Source organism: Vanellus vanellus (assembly GCF_965231255.1).
Source record: "Vanellus vanellus genome assembly, chromosome: 18".
Lineage (NCBI taxonomy): Eukaryota > Metazoa > Chordata > Aves > Charadriiformes > Charadriidae > Vanellus > Vanellus vanellus.
Window position 1 is genome coordinate 13,254,977 of NC_138923.1, and position 20,155 is coordinate 13,275,131.

The window sequence follows — 20,155 nt, forward strand, 5'->3', positions numbered from 1 at the left end:
GAGGAGAGGCTTTCTTATTTTTTGTCAATGAAAGCCTAACTTTCAGTTGGCCCTTATATCATATATATTCTGTTTTCTGAGCAATGTGCTAGATATAGTCTTCAGCCAGATTTGTTTTCTGAAACTACGTTAGGATGGCTTTCAAGAAAATTCTCTTACTCTAACACACTAATGCTTGGTTTAATATTACTTTAATACCTCTAGGTTTATCTTATAAGTGCCACTTCCAAGTGACAGAAAATGAATAGCGGAAAGTTTGGGTGGTTTTTTTATACCAGTTAGTGTTTTCAGATTTTAAATGTTGAATAAAAAAAATCTTCAACTGGTATGTGAATGTAGACTCCACTTTTGTGTTTTAGCAAAGTGTAGCTGATCCTTTACCAAAGGAAAGAAGAGTGCTTAAATAGCAGTTAAATTATGTTGCTTTCAATGATTTTCTTTTATGAATACACCTGTTGATTTCATAAGCAATCAGAAATAGATATTCAGAAGTATCACATCTCTTAAGTAAGTACAAGTATTTTTAACTAAGAAAGTAAACTAGTTTAAGTATTAAAAAAAAAGGTGTATTTTCTCATGTTGGGTCTGAAACAATTTCCTATTTTGCAGAAATTTATCCATAATAAACATTTAGATACTCTCTTCTAGAACACATTGCGCCAAAGACATTGAAGAAGATGGAAGGCTAATGGAAGCTTTAATAGTTCCTTTAGCTAATAATATGAAACAAGGATTTTGTGCTATTTTACAGTTAACCTAGGATGTGGTTTGGGATTATCTATTTTTTTTTTTTTCTGATTCCTGTCATTCCTTCATATATGTAGTTCTAGATACTTTCCTTGGCTCAAAGCTTTTCATCAACTGTAGTGGATAACTGGATTATTGTAAAAAAAAAAAAAATATTTTTACTGGGTTTGTTGTGTGAAACACATACTTCAGCTTGGATGTTAGTCTCGTTAGCAGTTGTTCAGTTATTTTGTGGTGAGAAGCAGAGGTCCTCTTTAGTGCAGGTTTCTAAATATTGATGAATTTTTTCCAACAAGAGGCTGTTTTTTTTCCCCTGTTACTGTTTTCATGGACTTCTGTTTGCTGACATCAGGTGGCACGTGTGTCTGTTTCTGGTAAATTCTTTCTGTCTGCCTAATTGATGTCTGTCTTCGATACTAAGTGACCTTTGACTACTAGCAGCATGGGGGAGGTGGAGAAACAGGAAGAATTAATGCTGCCTAATTGAAAAGTTCAGATATGCTGGAGACTGCCAACACAGATTTTGCAAAGACCATTTTTTCAGATGTATCAGAATTTTACTTGGAAAGTTATTTTTCACAACCATTCAGAGTGAAAGAAGTAGATAAAATAGAGCGCACCCACAGACACTCACACAAAGCAAAATCTTAATTGCCAAGGAAGAAATCTGATTGACAAAGCTGAGATGGGATGTGAACATACATCATGTCTGTAATTTTGGTTGAAATACCTAAGTTCTGAATAAATTAGCATCCGCTTGTCATTTTGATTCTTTTATGAACTAGGATCATTTGCTCACGCAGGGAGTGCCTGCTGTATGTATACTCAGAGTTTGGATGAGTTTTGGGTGCATGAAGAGCATATTACTTTTCCAGCAAAAGATAGCTTTCTTTGATGCCAGTAGGAATTACATGTATTTAAAGACTAGAAGATAGTAATTTTTTTAAGTGGAGGTTCCTTGACAATAGGAGGAGAATAGAGACTGTAATAGAGGCGCAGTAGTAACAGCGTGTGATCTGCAGTGATTTTTACCTTTCTCAAAGAAACATGGGATTTAATGGGATTTTCATGTCAGTTTCCACATGAAACTATCTGTCTTTGAGATTGTTTTCTTCTCATTTGATGTATAATTTTCTTAAATATTGGCTGTTATAAAAGTTGGTGTAAGGTGAAAGAGGAGAAAAGGGGAGGGCTATGTCTAAATATCACCGAAGTGAGTTACCTAAATAGTATTTTCTCAGGTTTGTTGCTGATTGTGTTTGGTGGAAGAGCTGTGGTTTAATTTGCTGATACAGAGAAAGAAGAATGATTGTATTTGGGTTCGTGTCCATTCTGCTTTGTTTAGTTAAGTCTTGAGGAGAATGAAATGAGTAGCATTTGCCCTTTATGAAGCATCTTGAAAGAAGTTATTAAAACCAATAGGCAAACCCATATCAACTTGGACGTTGTATTGATTGACAGGGTGAGGAAGAGTTACAGGTACATATTTAGAGAATATTTAATTATGAAATTCCTAATATGTTGCTCTCCCCTCTGTGATGTATTCTTTAGTTCTTTTGAGTTTTGGAATTTGTCACATACCAATGAAACAGTTGAACTCGCCATCAAAGCTGGGAGGGAGAGCTAAGAATAAAAATACCAGAGTGCATGTTTCAGATAAGGAATGCAGAGGTTGAGAAGAACTGAGTTATATAATAAATGTCACCGTAATCCTATTTCCTGTTAATTTACAGGAATGTCATGCTTTTAGACAAGAGAGAAACCTGCTGAATAGCCACAGCTAGACTCAACAATGGACTGATGGTGGTGTGCAGCAAAATGGGTTGAGTGAGTGCAGCACTACCTTACTCCACTGTAAGTATCCAGCTGTAATTAAAGTAACAGGCATTTTCATGTTTTCACTTATGTTTGATACCAGAGGTTACAGAAGTGTCTGTCAATTCTCTTCTGTTTAGAGAACCTAGAGTTGTATTAGAGTCATGATAGTATTATACTGTAATACAGCAGGTATATATTTCTTTTTCTGTGACTGTTGTATTGGGATTCCCTAAAGTATAACTCTCCTAAACATGTATCTTGTCCTTCTAACCTATGCAAGGCAGCAGACTTGCTTGAAGGGTAATGGCTTTTGAGGGAGGACTTCTGCTGGAGAGAGCTGCAGCTCTGTCTTGATGTGGAACAAGATGGTATTGGGTGGGTTTTTTACTATTTGTTCTTTGTTAAGGATGAGTATTGCTTTTGTAGTTACTGTTGCTAACCTAGAAATATTTTTCACTTTGTTCCCTTCAGCATTATGCATCAGTACTTTCTCCCTTTTTTCCTCATTTTACATAGTTATTTTTCAGTTTCTTAGAATTTGCTAAGATGGAGTTTGTGTTCATGTTTCATTTACATGAAGTAGTTGCCAGTTAACATAGGGTAACTATGTTTACATGGTTATAAAAGTTAATTTCCCACCCCCACCCCCCCCAGCTGCCAACAGGCAACCTGCATGAGCTGTTTTTGTAAGGGTGACTGCTGCAGAATATCGAGTGCATGTAGTCTGGACTAAGATAAAGTAATGTAGTGCATCACAAGCAAAACTCCTCAACTGCATTATGGGAAAGAAGTCGCCACTGAAATAGCAATATAGTGTTCTTTCACTGTTCCAGGAAAGTAAGACCAGCAGTTCAAGGACATTACTTCTAAAAAGTGTCAGTGGGAGACTAGACAGGTCTGATAGCCTGCTTGAATTGATGTGTGTATTGCAGTCAAGATGTCTTCACACAATCAGCTGTTTGGAATGAGGATTGCTTCCAGACCAATTCATTGTAAACCAGTCTTCTGAGATGCATGGGTGGATCTCTATGCTAGATTTAGTGTCAAAGTCTAGAGGAAGCCTGAGACAATTGAAACTGGTAGTCTGATGCTCTTGAGGAGTGTCTTAGCTAACTGAACAATCAGCTCTGGGACCTGTACACATAAAACATTCATATTCTTGCACCCAGTGTTTAAAATTTTGGAATGTGCATTTCTCTATTATATCTACATTGGATTTGTTATCTTTCTTTCAAAGACCATCAAGGCATTAAAGGCTTTCTTTATCCAAAATTTTAAGATATGATACTTTCTTTTAACCTCAGCAGGGTCCAAGACACAGCTCTGTTGTGCCACTGTTACCTCCCTCCTATAAACGCACATCTTCACAGCTCTGGGGAGATAGCTTTTTTTTTTTTTTTCCCCTCCTGTATCTGCTACTGCCCTGAAAAACTGCTAGTACTACATACGTGCTACTGCACCTGAAAGCCAATTTGGAGAGGATGAAGCTTTTCTGAAGTTGATGCATATTCTCTGGATAATATATATATATCTATGTGGCTTGTGATGGCCAGCCATATTGCATTCAGTCAACTATAGGGATTCTATCATATGGAATATAAATGTTCTGCTAAAGTAGTTTTTCTGTCATCTAGGAGTATTTGGAAATCAATTAAGAAAATGAAGCGGATTGAATTCTTGGTTTACAGTGTTGGGAAATTATTCAGGTACCTAGATTACCAGCTCTAGTATGTACACTGTTTAAAGCATTCACTGTTGAGTTTACTGTATTGGATGTGGTGATTTCCACTTCTTTATAGTTACTTCCACTAACAGTGCTGCTCTTCCATACTCTTCTCGACTTTTTTTTTTTAAAGGACAGACTTCTATAATTCTGGGCTATGTATTGCTTATTCTTCATCTCTGAACTGTTCCCACAGTATGCAGTTATTTACATGACAAAAGAATTATTTAATCTTTGTATTTGATATCTGTTGCAGACTTTATGTCAGGTTGGCTGTGGACTATTCTTATTTTCTTTTTATTTTCTCATTTCTACTATGTAAGTTTGTGGTTTTTTTTCCGCTAGTCAGGGTTTCCACACACACCCCATTTTCCTATCAACTTTTTACTCCCGGTACCATTTTTGAGATGATGATTTATCTCAGTGGATCTTGAGCAGCATCACTGACTGGCTTCTTTTTGTTTAGATTGAAAATTCCGGATAGTTTTTGTAAAAATTCTAAACCTCTAGTGCATCTGAACGTTGGCATTCAGGCCATCCAAGCTCCTTGACTGTTTTCTGGTGAAGCTAACTTGCTTTTCTTACTTTCTGGCAATTCCGTCATTAGATGACAACTTGTTCTACAGCAGAGGCAGACCGATTCCTCTTTTTTCCTTCACCAGTATGCTGTCACTTTCTCTGCTTTTTTTTACAGGGTCATATTCTCAGATAAGTCATTTTCATGCTGATTTTTCCTGTCCTTCAGGATCTGGTTTTGGCAGTTTTCTACAAACCTTGAGTTTTCTATATAAATTCTTTCCCTTCTCACGTGTGTTTCTTAATCCCCATCTGTACGTATCCCTGGCTCATTTTCCTGATTTCAGATCCTCTCATGCATAAGAAAGTACACATACAAATAACTTTTGTCACATACCTACTTGGGTAAATGTTTTGCAGTTTCTGTTGTATAGTACTTGTTTTCCTTCCTCATTCTGTCATCTCTGTCTCCTCAATAGGTGGTTCCTTCATAGGTCCTGGGATTTAAAGACGAATACAGGAATGTTCGTGTCATTCCTGTAAACTTGCAGACAAGGAACACAATCATGCATCCTTTGTTTGGTAGACTTTAGTGTTTCTGTCAGCTGCTTTTTTTTTTTTTTTTTTTTTTTTCTTTTGGTACAGACTCTATTTTGTGACACCTTCTTGGAAGCAGAACCCATGCAGTTGCAGTGATTGTAAGTCCTATAACCAGTAATGTTCTCTGAGCTCCTCCCTTACGCGTGTGTTTTTGCTGAGTTCTCTGTTGCAGGAGCCTCAGATTTGCAGTTACCTTCTGGAATATGTTAACTGAAATAAGTAGATACTCACACTGTTTAAAGTCTTCATTGTGCTTAAATACTGTCAAAGTAATAAACATCTCTGTACCTTAGTTTCTACATCATTTGTGATCTTTGTTTACCTTTCCGTTGGGACTTCTAACAGTTAAATTCTCTCAGAGTCATCCAAACTCTTTCCTGTGCAGTAAGTCTACTGATTCTGCTCCCTCCTGCCTTCCCACCCCACGTAAGAGAGTGAGCATTCCTCTAATTGAACTGTAGTCCTCTTTGTCAAGGGTATTCAGAATAGGCCTCATCAAATACTCAGAAGTCCCCTACCCAGCAATTTTCTAGTTACCAACCTAAAGGATTCAGACCTGAAGAACTGATTGGTTCTGGATAGCAACGTTTATTTTATTTGCTTAAATGGATAGTCATCAAAGCTTTTGCTTCTGTTTCCCAATTTACTGTTCCTTTTATTTCCTAAGAAATAAAGCTGCCATATTTTTTCAGAACTCAGAAGTGCTCGTGTCACACTGTGATCCTCTTCTGTTCTCTTACATTCTTGCAGTCTGCAAGTCTATCCGTTTCTTGTTTTATGCTGTTCGCTCATGTCCTGATAGCTCTGTATAAGTTCTTGTTTTGTTTGTTCTTGTACTGTGCCTCACACAAAGACTCTTGTTCCTTGGTCAGTGATGAAAGGTCCTTAGAACTATTGTAAATCTTCCTCTGCCACCACAGTGCTCAGCATTAGTTTAATGAAAAAATGGGAGGGGGAGGAAAAGGGAATTTGTTTCATCCATTTGTCTTCAGTTAAGGCACTCTTCACTTTTGTCCTGCCTTTTTCCCCCCTCCTTACTGGTTATTTGTTGGCTGCTGTGATACTGTGGAAAAGCACACTGCACTGCACCAGGAAGAGCGTGGCTAGCAGGTTGTAGGATGTGATCCATCCTCTTTGCTCAGTACTGGTGAGGCGATATCTGGAGTGCTGTGTCCAGTTCTGGGCTCCCTAGTTCAAGGAAGTTACTGGATTTACTGGAAAGAGTCCAACAAAGACCCCCAAATATGATTAAGGGACTGGAGCATCTTTCCTATGAGGAGAGGTTGAGAGAGCTAAGGCTGCATAGCCTGGGAAAGAGAAGGCTCAGGGGAGATTTCACCAACATAGAAATACCCGAGGAGAGGATGTAAAGGGGATGGAGCCAGAATCTTCTGAGTGGTACCCAGTGAATGGAAGAGGCAATAGGCACAAATTAAAATAGAATGGAATACGTGGAAAACACATGGAATTCCACCTAAACACAAGAAAACACTTACTGTGAGACTGGAACAGGTTGCACAGAGAAGTTGCATCATCCAAGGAGATAATCAAAACCCAACTGGACATGGTCCTGGGCAACCTGCCCTGCTTGAGCAGAGGCATCGGACTATACAATCTCAAGAGGGACCTTCCACCTTCGGTGATTCTGTGAAAAGGTGGTTACTAAGATTGTGGGTATTGCAGAGTCTGAGAAAGACAGCAGGCTTTCTAAACTGACTTCATGCAGGTGAAGCGATGAAGGAACATGGCAATAGTTGTGGTGAATAACTCTTTGTGCTAAAGAAGGAATATTTATCACAGTCCTACATGAACATCTTGGTCATTGGAGTATAGGTTAAATCACCGGCAACGTAGTAATCACTGCCTCCTACACTTTGCACATCTCTTTCAAAATATTTGCTTTTTCAGCCAAAATTATTTGACAAAATTAATAAAAGTATGAAAGTATTTTGGTATGATGGAAACTGAGGGGTAAATTATTGTCTAGCGCTGAGTAAATTCTGTTCTTCTGGGCTTAGGACAGTACAGTGCAATCTAGCATTGTCTGTGAACCACGTCACATCAACAAAGTTGTGACACTTATTTCCATTATTTTTCTAAGGGATGCTGTAAAATAGGTTCTTGGAGTAATTGCATCAAAAACCTAAAACATAGAAAGCACTTTCTTCCATTTTCATTTCTTAATCTGTCAAAGATGAGTAAATATTCTTTTCTGAGTTACAATTACATATTAAAGCAAAAAATTTAAGACATTTTGCAAACAGGCCTGTAATAAGTTGAGAATCACTGCCACCTAGTGGAACGTTTAAAACTTTGAAGTATTCTAAAACTTGATTAAATAAATAAGGTTTGGAGATGTGGGTCCCCAGGTTTTTACGGTTGAGACAGAATGAGAGATTCCAAGTGGCAGCAAAAGATACTGGGTTTCTTTTTTTTGGAGTAGCTTATAGTCATTATTCTCCATTTAAGAAAGGCAATTTTTTTATTTTCCTTCTTTATTTATAGTAGAACATGTGAGATACTCCTGCTGACTTCCAACATTTGAATAAAAAACCAGCTTATTATTAATGGAACACTCAGAAGCCGCAAAGGCCGTTATGCTTTTGTGGCAAGTACTGCAAATACTAGTCCTTACTAGTTCTCCTCTGCAATATAGTTTTTCTATACCATTTCAAAATATGTTAATGATGTTTAGTGTGACAGGCAGGGTGTCTTCTAATCTTGAGATTGGTGCTAATTATGAAACTTCAGCTAGTTTTGCTGAGAAATTTAAATCGGAATGCAATGTTTGACAAGAAATTACTGCTTTACTTGAGAGGCATTTTTGTCAGTTGCACAATGAAAATGGAAAGCTCGGTTTGCAGAAGCAGAAAATACGTTCCAGATGCCAATAACTTACCATAATGCAGCTTTTATCTAATTTGGGGAGGAGAATCTGCAACACTAGGGTATGGAGTGTCACACCAGTCAAGCTAAAGGAGGGCTTAAGTCACCTTGCCATGCTTAAGTCACCCACCAGCAAATCTGTGTTGGTATGACAAATTAACGAACTGTTTACTGGTTCCCCCTTTTCTTACGGATGTTTACTGCAGAGTCTGGGCTTTGCAGTGACAATTTCATTTTGTCAGTGCTGCTGGAACTTGCCAAGTATAGTTGTGTACTGTTCTTAGCAGCTTTTGTTGCTCAAGAAAGTGATTTTCAGCATTACAGTTTTTGTTGATATGTGTCCTGTCATAATCTAATTAATAAATTGTGAAAACAGGAGAGGACTCTGGTAATAAGCGCTGGTGTTATCTATACTGTATGTGATAAAACTTCCTCAAATTCTCATTCGGTCTTGTTGTAGGGTGTTGTTTTGCATTTTTATTTAAACAAGTAGGTAAATTCAACCTTGATGTAAAGATTTCCAGACATGGGTAAAATTCCACAGTCTATGCTGAGTTCTTCAAACAGTTTCTAATTATTAGAACCCTGAAATGTATTTCTTGTCTTAATTTGTCTAGGTATCCAGCCTGAGATCTTTCTTGGCAGGATGTCACTGTGTGATGTTTCTTTTTCATACAAGTAGTGTTGATCATAGCATTACTTTACTTCTTGATGCATTAATGATGGTAGAGGCAGCAGAATGGAGAGCGGAGAAGAACCACTTCATAGTTGACTTTGCAAGTTAACTATGTAAGTTATTTTGAAAATCCAGGATTTGGGCTGTTGTAGGGCAACCTGGCTATGACAAAGGAGTCTGTGGCAGTCTAATGTAACGTGTGACTAGTCAAGTAGAGCATATCATAAGAGCATGACCTGATCTTTGTATCCTGTTTTTAACCTACTGTTAGCTATAATTCAAATCAGTATTCATAAAACCCAAGGAGTTTGGGACCTGGATTCTGAAGTTGTTTCTCAAACTCATCACAGCAGCTGCTTCTCTCCTCATGATAGAACTCATTTTAGTGTACGTGCACTAGAGGGGTGGAAGTAGGAGAGTTGAGGCAATTTTAGTAAATCAACTTCGAATCTGCTTTTTCATGAGTTGGGCTTCGTTCCTTGGCAGCTATCGGGAGGTGCTGTGAGAATCAGTTTTTCAGCCTGTTTGCTCAGGAATGATGCACATTATTGAATAATATTATTTTATTTCAGTGATTTCAGTTTGTGGTCATCTAAATCTGTGGGGTTAACACATAGTTAATCTGCAGACTTTTAATAATATTTATAGTGGTTTGGTTAAAATCCTATTTCAATCTATTGAAGACTGACAGGTCTAGTGATCCTAAATCTGGGACACACTTTGCCAGTTCTGCTCAACTTCTGTATTTGTGCTGGTAGTATAACAGTGACTGGTATAAGTTGCTGCGCTAAACTTTAGAATCCTGTTTCCCTTCAAGAAATGTGTGTATCGTCATTGGATCTTGACACAGCCCAATATAAGGATTTATGTACTAAATTATAAATATTCTATTGCATTTTCATTATTAGTCATTAACTATGGTAAGGAATTTCTCAGAAAATAATGTGCATGAAACTACCAAATTGTTCATAGCATATTTTATCTATAGGTGGTACTGTTGTCTAAAGCATAATGAAATATATTAGAGACTTTATGGTGAAACAGATACTGAAAATACACAAGGCAGTTTTTGCTTAGGAAGATCTTTGGTCATATAAATTTAATGGATTTTTAATCTTCTGTAGCCTAATTGCTTTTTTATTACTAAACTGTTAGTAGGCAATTATTATTTAAATCCAGGCTTTTGAATACTTTGGAATTTTTCACGTTGTACAAAATGGCCACCAAGGTCTAATGTTGAATTATTTCAAAAGGACTTTTGAAATGAAAAGACTTTTGTCATATAAAGCATTGTGAGTACTTAGACAACTCAGCGGTCCAGTTTGTGCATGCAGTGTGTTGTGAAAGGGCTCAGAATGGCATACAAAAGATTGTTATTTTCTGAAGGAAGTAGGGTTCGGATGGATCATTTCTGCCTTTACTGTGGGAATTTTTCCTCTCCGTTTTGCAGAAACCATATATGAGGGGATGAGAAATGGGGTTTGAGAGGTGATACATGACTGGACAGGGGCACTCAGGAAAGAGAAGACATGATGCAGTGTTTGAATGTACTAAACTTTTGGGAGGGGATGCTGTCAGTCAGTAATAAAATGGTTTTACACCAGTGTTGCCCGGTGCTTCTGAGGTTTGTGCATTAACTTAATTATCCACATAGCACTCAGCAGCTGCTTCTTTGGAAGATTTAAAGAAATTCTCCTCTAGAAATCCCTCCAGACTGGCTCACTGTGTCACTGCAATGACAAACAGCTGTAAATTCCTCAGACTCAGAAGGATTTGGAAAATTTACTTTTTTTTGTTTTTAATATTAAAATGATGGTACTAAACAAAAGAAACTTAGTGGGGGAGAGGGGAGCAGGTATGTAAATATTTAGATATGGAGAAAAAAGCAACACATGATTTTTAGATGCCTTGATGCTAGTTGCCTTTTTTCTCTGTGTTTAGCAATAACACAAAAAGATGGGACTTTCCCCCCCCCTCCCTCTTATGAGCCTCTGGGCTGAAGCTGGATGGGATGTAGATGGTGATACGCATTTCACATCAGTGGCTGAATGCAAGCACAGGGGCACAATTATAACCACATGATTGTTTCATCCTGTTTTGATAATGCAGTCCCATTTTCCTCTTCCAGTACGTTAACTGTGCTAACATACTCTCATTTGTACTCTACACCCACAGCATCTGAGTATGACTTTGTTCATGGTTCATCAAGGAAAGAAACATGCTAATGGTGAACATCTGGAGGAATAGTTTCGGAGTGAAGAAAGAGGAAAATGAGTGCAATGATAAAAAATAATTCAGAATTTAATATGGAGCTCTATATGGTCTATTGTAAATGTGTCCTTAGGTTGTGGCAATTGCCAATGAAGTGGAACAGTATATTGTTGATCTTGCTGGAGACAGAAAGCAAGGTTCTTCCCGTATTCTTTATTCCCTTGTCATGGCTAATGACAGCGAACCATTCTGGTGTTTGATACAAAATTCTGGAAGGCATGTCCTGTGAGGAGCAGCTGAGGACTCTGGGTTTATGTAGTTTGGGGAGAAAGAGGCTGAGGGGCAACCTCATTGCTCTGCAGCTTCCAGAGGAGGGGACGTAGAGAGGGAGGTGTTGAGCTCTTCTCCCTGGGATCCAGGGACAGAGCATGTGGGAATTGTTCCAACATTGAGTCAAGGGAGGTTCAGACTAGATATTAGGAAGCATTTCTTTACCAAGAGGGTGGTCAAACCCTGGAACGGGCTTCCTAGAGAGGTGGTTGATGCCCCACGCCTGTCCGTGTTTGAGGCATTTGGACCATGCTTTAACTTTTGGTCATCCCTGAAGTGGTAAGGCAGTCGGACTAGATGGTCATTGTAGGTTCCTTCCAATTGAAATACTCTATTCTAAATTTATTTTTTTTAAAAAAACCAGCTACTAACTTTTGGTTGTGACCAAGTTTAACAGTGCCCAAACGGGGCCCTAGTGTTCTTTGTCTCAACTGAAGCAGTTGTGCAGCTAATTTAAGCTTAAGAAAGAACAGTTAACTTTTGGTAGAATACTGAAGTATATTTTCTTAAAAGCACGCTGCAGCTGGCAGCTCGTGAATCAGTGTGATACTAGGAAAACCATAATGAACTAATGAAAGTAGTAAGTAAATGGGGTTTGAAATCAGCTAAGACAGTTAGCTTTTGGAGCCCAGAATGGCCGTACCAGGTCTGATCAAAAGCCTGTCTAGCTCAATGTTTTTTCCTCCAACAAGAAAATCAATAAGAATGATGGTCACCAGTGCTTGCTAACATGGTTATTCTCATATTTGCCAAGAGCAGTGTGAACAGTTAGTAACTTCCCCAGATTCCTCTGCTAGCTTTCAGAAATTAGGGCACAGGGATTTCCTTGGCCAGAGGTGGTATCTGTGCTTAGAAGTTTTTTAGTGACTTTCTTGTGAGTTGGATAACTAGTAATGGGAATGAACTTATGCTCATTGTAACTGGATTACATGCATATTGCTAACAGAAATGGAAAATTTGGGTTTCTGCTTTCAGAGAATGTCACTTCTGTGCCATCAATGACAAAATTTAACAAATGCTGTTAAAATAGTGGCTATAGTAGTTTCTTTTGTGCTCAGCTTTGATGGTGGTCTTTTGTTTTTTGATTATTTTTTTTTCCAGTTTAGTTGTTCTTGCACTGTCTTCACTTTTGCTTCAGAGAGAACTACATATCTAAATGGGTTTGTTAAGTTGGCAAAGAAGAACAGACAACCTCTGGTGGTATGTATGTTTGTATCCTGATTTATCCACTTCACTTTTGGCAATCTATGAATGAGATCTGCTGTAATGTACCTGTGAACCTTCTGTATAAGATAAAGATAAGGTGTTTTCTTTGTTTTCTTTTTTTTTAGCAATGTTTGTATAATGCATCATTTTAATGATTAACCTGAGCAAGTTGACAGAATTTTTAAGAAACAAAAGCTGTGAAAAGAATTATATGTCATTTTGATGACTCTTACCTTTTATTGCCAACATATTGGACCTTTGATAATTTTCAGAATTTCAACAACTTCTTTTTAATCTTGTTGGAGTGAAATATTGCAAGTATGGGGGAGCAGCTTTTCTATTAATTATTTTTAATATCTTTCTGTATGTAGTCGGACAACCTTTTGTTACAGTACCTCTTGTGTTAGCAGGTGTGGAAATACTTCAAATCTCCAGGTCATTTCATAAGACTAAAAAGTGTTTCTTGGATTTGACTTGAAAGGATAATTGCTCCCTATGACTTTCCTCAAGGCAGCAAAAAAAGTGGGGGCGTAGGGAACTATTTTTTCATAGGAGATGTGAATCTTTGAGAGAGCTACGCACGTAGGAAAAAACAGTGCATTTTTAACGCTTATGTTGTATTTGAAACCTTTGGGGTGAAAAATCTATTTTGGTCCTTTTTAGAATGAAAGTATCTAACCTTGCAAGCTTTTTCTATGTACTAGATGTTGAAAGGCAAAAATATGTTAGTGCTTTTGGTCTCAGATAATAAAGCACTTTTGTCTCCTTTTGGTTTAGTGAATGTTAAAACTTGGAGTAAAACTGAGCTTGGACGGGGTACAAGATCACATATGGGATTTTTCTTTCCCCTTTCAGAGCGTTTTTGAGCCCCCGCACACTGGAAGGCCTAGTCAGAAAGGCGGCGAAGGAGGAGACGAGAATATTTTTGTGGCCTTGATGTAAATGCCACGTTTTAAAGAAATTACATCATGAAAATTGCTTTCCACTTCAGTATCTCTAAGGACTATTAACAGGAGCAACTCCAGACCTAGAAATACTTTGCCGTCTATTAGTGCTTAAAATATCAGTTAATTTTATCAGGACACAAGATAAAGGAAATTGCTTCTTGACTAGTTTAACTGAGGAGATTCTGGCGTTGTTTGAAACATTTACTGGTTTGTTCTGTGCATGCCCATGAGGCGGTGTAAGGACTCATAGGGATGACAGGTGGGGTGAAGGCCTTGTCTTTCTCAAGGCAGTAAAATAAGAAGTTATTTTTGTCCTCAGCTGCTTGCTTTTCCAGTGCATTCCTGTTCACATGACCAGGGGTACCCGGGGGCGGCAGTGTCCCCAGTGGCATGTTGGAGCTGCCGCCGGCTGTGTGGGGAGCACGCGCGGGGCTCTGGTGGCCATTACCATGGGGAGCTGTGGAACAACCGCGCTGTTGGTTTGCTTGTTTAAAGTGAATCGGAGCTTGAGCTGACTTGGTAGTTCTGTAATCAGTCCTTGGTCAGTCTGTGCACATGCTCATAGCTGTCTCTGAAAAATTTTACTCGCCGTCTAGTAGCAGTACGCTTAAACTGTGTGTGTGTGTGTAAAGTTCTTTCTTTTGATGAGACAGGTGTTTGGATTCAGCAGTCTCTTCTGTGCAGTCCTGCGGGTCTCAACCATGTCAGCTTTTCTGTGCCCATCTCGGCAAGCTTTCCCTTAAGGTTGCCTTTTGACTCTCAGATCTGAATCGCACAAAGCGTCGCCATCCTGACAAAGTGAGGGGCAGACCCTGCACTATGGCCTTCTCTGTGAGGAAGGCCAGCAATGGGTCACGTTGAACATCATGACTTCAGTAAGGCTTGCAAACGCCCGCCACTGTCCCCTTGTCACTTCATCAGCCATTTCGTTGTAGCCCTAAGGGTCTGTTAATGTATTCCCAGAAGATCGTTTACGACATAAGAGCAGTCTTAGATTTGAGATTATGTGGACTCTGATTCATGATTTAATGAACATAAACTTCAAATACATCATTATGATGTATTAGATGACAAAATTTTCAGTGGTTAAGATAAGAGCATAACGTGTTCAACGTTTAACTGAAGGACTTTGGCAGGTGCTGTGTCATGGAGCTAATTGTTGTTGTACCATTAATGAAAGGGCAGCTTTAACCTGTTAAGCTGCTAGTTAGAATGGATGCCCAAAATGGGCTCAATACGGTATCTATGTGAAACATGTTTTTGCTGAGAGTAGAGTTTGAATTTTGGTTCTGTCTTTTACTTCATTTCAGATAAATACAGAGAAAGCTTGTCTCCAAACAGTGTCTTCTATAGGAACAATGAATTAATTATTAAGTTTTGCAGCAATAGTCAGAGGTCCGATGTGAGGGAGGGATCAGCCATGTCCATTGGTGACAGTTTTTTAAGTGACCTGAAAAAGCCTTCGGGGCGATTTTCTGAATTAGCCAGTTGTATGGTCAGATTTTTCTTTGCTGTGTAGATTTGAAAATAAAGTTGTTTAGGATTCCCTTCATTTCCCCTTACATAAAATTTTGACCAAAAGGAATGTTTTTGTGCCTGGAAGTATCTATCGTCATTGGGTAAGTGATTTTACTTAAAAATGTGTGCGATTCTTTTATGAGCACCCTTGCTATCTGAATTAAGTCTAAATCATGTCAGTTGTTCTCATTTTAGTTGTGCCTATTTATATACAAATGTTATTTTTTCTGAATGAGAAGCAACTTAATTAGACTTGTGGAGTTATATATCCACCTGTGTCTATATGGTACCTGTCCTTTAGTGTGTAATAATTATCATATGTCCAAGAAGACAAAATCTGATTTCCTGATACCAGGGAGATAAATATTTATAAATACTTAATAATTATCTTTGTTTAATACTCAGGAATATGCTGTCTCGTAATTATTTGTGCTTTATTTCAAGATTGATGGTTCTTATAGGTACGAGTTGTGATCAATAGCTTTGTTAATTCAGGACTGCAATATGAGGGGCGGTGGGTGTTTTTGTTTTGTTTAGTTTTTCTCAGTTTTCATTAAGCAGTTTGTATTCTGGAATGGATTATTTGACCCAAGTGGGCAGAAGCAGCTTCTTTGTGGTACCACGTACTCATTTTTTTTGCAGTCCAGTCTTTTGGTTTCTGGAGGAAGCTTAAGGTGTATTACGTATGTGGAATCCAAAGCCAATTTGGGACTGCATACATCTGCTTAATGTAGTTTGGAAAAAGTCTCACTTCGGACAGCGCTGTTGCTGGATTAGCCGAGGTCCTTGAGATTCATCCTTCCAACTAAGAAGGATGATGTTGGCTGCTTCTCTTCTCTGGAAAACTTCTGTTCTTTGGGGCCTGACACGACGCTTTGAGGCGCACCTGTCTACTGATATTAGCTGAGGCCTAAGCAGATGCAAATAGGATTTGTGCATTGGAAAGGTACAGTGGGGCTTAAATCACCAGTTATGAGATGAATTCAAGTGATGAGCAGGGCAGAGTGAGGAAGCATCTTTTTTTTTAGTCAGTGAATAGCTTGGATTTCTTATTTTAAAATATGTTATGGTAACCGACAGTTTATGGATGAATACCACCTAGCATGAACTTCATATAAAACCTAATTCAACATAAATGAGAAATAATACACTTCCCCTCCCTGCATTTCTTGAGTTGATTGGAAGTGGGGATAAGGACTTGTCATGGGTTTAGCAATATTCAGTTACACTCCTTCACAGTTGGTACCTGAAGGAGAAAAGAGAATCTAGCTCCTAAGAACATCTTGTTTCTGAAATTCTTTTCTCTGAGAAAGAGCAGTGAAATCTCTTTTATTGTTGGGGGTTTTAAATTTTATTATTTATTTGCACAAAAACGTTTGCTTTGCAGGAATTCTGTTTTCATCATGTTGTCATACTGGTGCTGGATGAGCTGAAACTTCCTGTGTCTTGGGGAGAGCATGTACAAAAGGAATGACCTCATGGCCAATGTGATCGTCACCTCCACCACTCCAGAGGTACAGTACCTTGGCTCTTGTTAGCTCCTGTATCAAAATGGAAATTTTGACTTGTTTCAACTTTCACAGGAGCCCTTTCCACTACCATTTATGTCTGTCCTTTTTCTTATCAACAGCGCAGTATTTAACAACAGAATAGTTTTAGAACACTCCGTGGTTCTGGGTGTTCACAACCTATTTTTTTATTGTTGCTGATGATGGTTACTCATTTAGATTAGTTTAAATAGCATTTTTGATCTGCAACTCTGTAACTTACAGAAGCTGTTTGAGTTAAGAGCAATGTAACGTACCATCTAAATGGAGGCAGTCAAAAATACTCCAGTTGAATTTTTTTTCAATTTACTAGTCTACAAGTAAGCAAGTGCTCTGTAAGATTTTGTTCATTTTAACCCCTTGTAGCCTTTGGAGACCAGGCAGCTCTGTTGTGATGTTTCCAAAAACTACCTAGTTCTGTGTTGAGCTGCTGCCTGTGTTTGGAGGTCCAGGGCAGTCAGCTGAGGGAATTAGTCACTCTACTCATTTTTTCTGTTTTTTTTACTTTCATATAATAGTATAGTGAAATATTATAAATCAGCTATAGCAAAGCTTGCCCAGTAAAGCACACATTGTAAATGTATGTTTGGAGATACTTTTTGCTTTTTTAAAAGGGTAACATTTTGATGAAATTCTTCCCTGGTTGAAAAATTCTACTTCTTCATCTCTTAAGGAAGCTGAAGAGCTGTGTGAATCAAGTTTTTCCATTGTAGTGGTGCCTTTTGCATGCCCAACTTGATCCTATCAAAGCAGCTGAAACAAATCAGCTGTGAGCTCATCTTTAAAAATCGTATAATAAAACAAAAATACGTAATACAGCTGTGACCTGCAGAAGATCATTTTCTCAGACGTAGTATAAATGCCCTAAGACTAACAAAAGTAGTTTTTTATTCTCTTAAGATGGGGGACATTTTGAATTGGGCACGTAAACACACAATTTTGAAATTCCTCTTCAAAATAATTTAAAAAAGACTTTCACACACCATTTTCTCAGAACAGAAATATCTGTCGTAGATCAGAGCATAAGAAGTCTCCAGGGTCGTCAAACCAAAGATTCTTCTAATGCATTATTGTGCCTCTGATAGTGGCCAACAGCAAATGCCTGAAGAATGGCACAAGAGCAGTGCAAGCACAAGAAACATCCTGGCCACAGCTGTTTGCAACCCAGGGACTTCCTGATGGGAAAGTCCTGTTTCCTATCGCTCAGTATATTTGTCTTCCATAAATTTACCTGGTTTAGCTGTTTTTCACAGAATAGTCAGGGTTGGATGGGACCTCTGGAGATCATCTAGTCCAACCTGCCTGCCAGAGCAGGGTCATCTACAACAGGTTGCACAGGACAGCGTCCAGGTGGGTTTTGAACGTCTCCAGAGTGGGAGACTCCACAACCTCTCTGGGCAGCCTGTTCCAGCGCTCCACTACCCTCAAAGTGAAGAAGTTCCTCCTCATGTTAAGATGGAACTTCCTATGTTCAAGCTTGTGCCCATTACCCCTCGTCCTATCAATGGGCACCACTGAAAAAAGACTCCTCCCATCCCTCTGGCATCCTCCCTTTAAGTATTTGAAAGCATTAATAAGATCCCCCCTCGTTTTTCTTTTCTCTAGACTAAAGAGACCCAAGTTCCTCAGCCTTTCCTCATATGAAAGATGTTCTAATCCCCTAATCATCTTCGTAGCCCTTTGCTGGACCCTCTCCAGCAGATCCCTGTCTGTCTTGAACTGGGGAGCCCAGAACTGGATGCAGTACTCCAGATGGGGCCTCACCAGGGCAGAGTAGAGGGGGAGGATGACCTCCCTTGACCTGCTGGCCACACTCTTTTTGATGCACCCCAGGATGCCATTGGCCCTCTTGGCCGCCAGGGCACATTGCTGGTTCATGGTCATCCTGTTGTCCACCAGGACTCCCAGGACCCTTTCCACAGAGCTGCTCTCCAGGAGGTCAGCCCCCAACCTGTACTGATGCGTGGGGTTATTCCTCCCCAGATGCAGTACCCTACATTTACCCTTGTTGAATTTCATTGTTCCTCCCTGCCCAACTCTCCAGCCTGTCCAGCTTAACTGTATGCTGTGTGAGGACCTGTATCCTCTTATTCATCTAAAATCCATCTCTAATTTTAACTGATGACCTGGTGGTAGATGAAGCAAAGAGAGACCATTCCTATCTTTCCTCTCCCTTACTTTGTTGGTTACTGTACTTCCTCCCCACAACCCACTGCCCCTTTTCCAGGTTGAAGATTTCTAGCATGGCCAGTCTGTCTTTGTAAAGAAGCCATTCCATACCTGGGATCATCCTTGTTGCCTTGTTCTGAAACTTTTCCAGCCCTTTGATAGCCTGTGTAAGACAGAGAATAATACTGCATATGTATTCCAAGTTTGGGTGTACCATGGATTCATAAAGGAGCATATTGATAGTCTTATGTATTTTCTCCTCACCTTTTCCAGAATTACCAAATCTTGTGAAGTCCCTTTTCAGTTTTTCGTTGTCAGGTTTTGGTTTTTGTTTTACCACATTGAATAAATAAAATGAAGATCCATAGTCATCAACAAATTGTCACCTCATTGTTCACTGTTGAATAGGGTTGTTGAATATATGATAATCATCACTTATCCATGTGTAATTCTCTGCTGATTCACATATTCTCAGTGCTTGTAACTACTGTCTTCTAATTATTTATTGTTGCAAGGATAGTCTCTGTGCTAGGGCTGCATAGTTTCCTTAAGGTCTTTAGAGTGAGGGACTACGTCAAAAATCTTTTGGAAGTCCAACAAGGTTGTGTTAATCATGTTCCTTTACCCACATGTCTGTAGACACCGAGGCAGCACTTCTCTTTCTAAATACTAACTTGGCGATTTCCCGATACAGCATACCCGTCTGTGTTTCTACTAGTTCCCCTTTGTTCTCTTCTTGGGTTTGCCCAGTAGAAATGTCAGGCTTCCTATCAGTATTTTCCCATATACTTTGTAAGGAAAAAAACCCACCAGCATCTGATTTACCACCTTCTAGTTCTTTGCAATCAAGTCAGTTTTAAGTGAGAATTACAAGTCACAGTGTTAAGATGCCAAAACATCTTGTTTTGACAACAGTGTTCTAGCAAACAAGTAACTTCAGTAAGGTAAGGGCTTAAGTTTTAACATGCATATATTTTTATTTAATATGTAGTTTTAAGATAAGAAATAGAAAAGTAATGCTATTATTATTATTATTACATCGCATTATTCCTGAAGAAAGGAAAATGAGCCACAAGTGCATGCACCTGAGCCCAAGGACAGAAACTTCAAAAGGAAGGCAAGGCACCAATTTTTAAGACAAGACACAGTACTGTTCTACAGTATGCTGGAGCTAACATTGGGTTAAATTTCAGTATGTGTCAGTTTTTCATTTTTTATAATGTTATGGGTTGAGCAGCATGATTTGGATCTACCCACTCTT

At 38.8% G+C, this 20,155-nt stretch overlaps 1 protein-coding gene across 1 annotated transcript in view; it reads left to right on the forward strand.

The window, feature by feature from the left end:
- RALGPS1 (Ral GEF with PH domain and SH3 binding motif 1) overlaps positions 1-20,155 on the forward strand; it is a 121,380-nt gene that overhangs the window by 5,108 nt on the left and 96,117 nt on the right. The window contains exons 2-3 of the mRNA XM_082492608.1: positions 2,481-2,601; positions 16,566-16,692. Of these exons, the coding sequence (XP_082348734.1) occupies positions 16,636-16,692 (57 nt within the window). The 5' untranslated portion in view covers positions 2,481-2,601; positions 16,566-16,635. The remainder of the gene's footprint in view (positions 1-2,480; positions 2,602-16,565; positions 16,693-20,155) is intronic.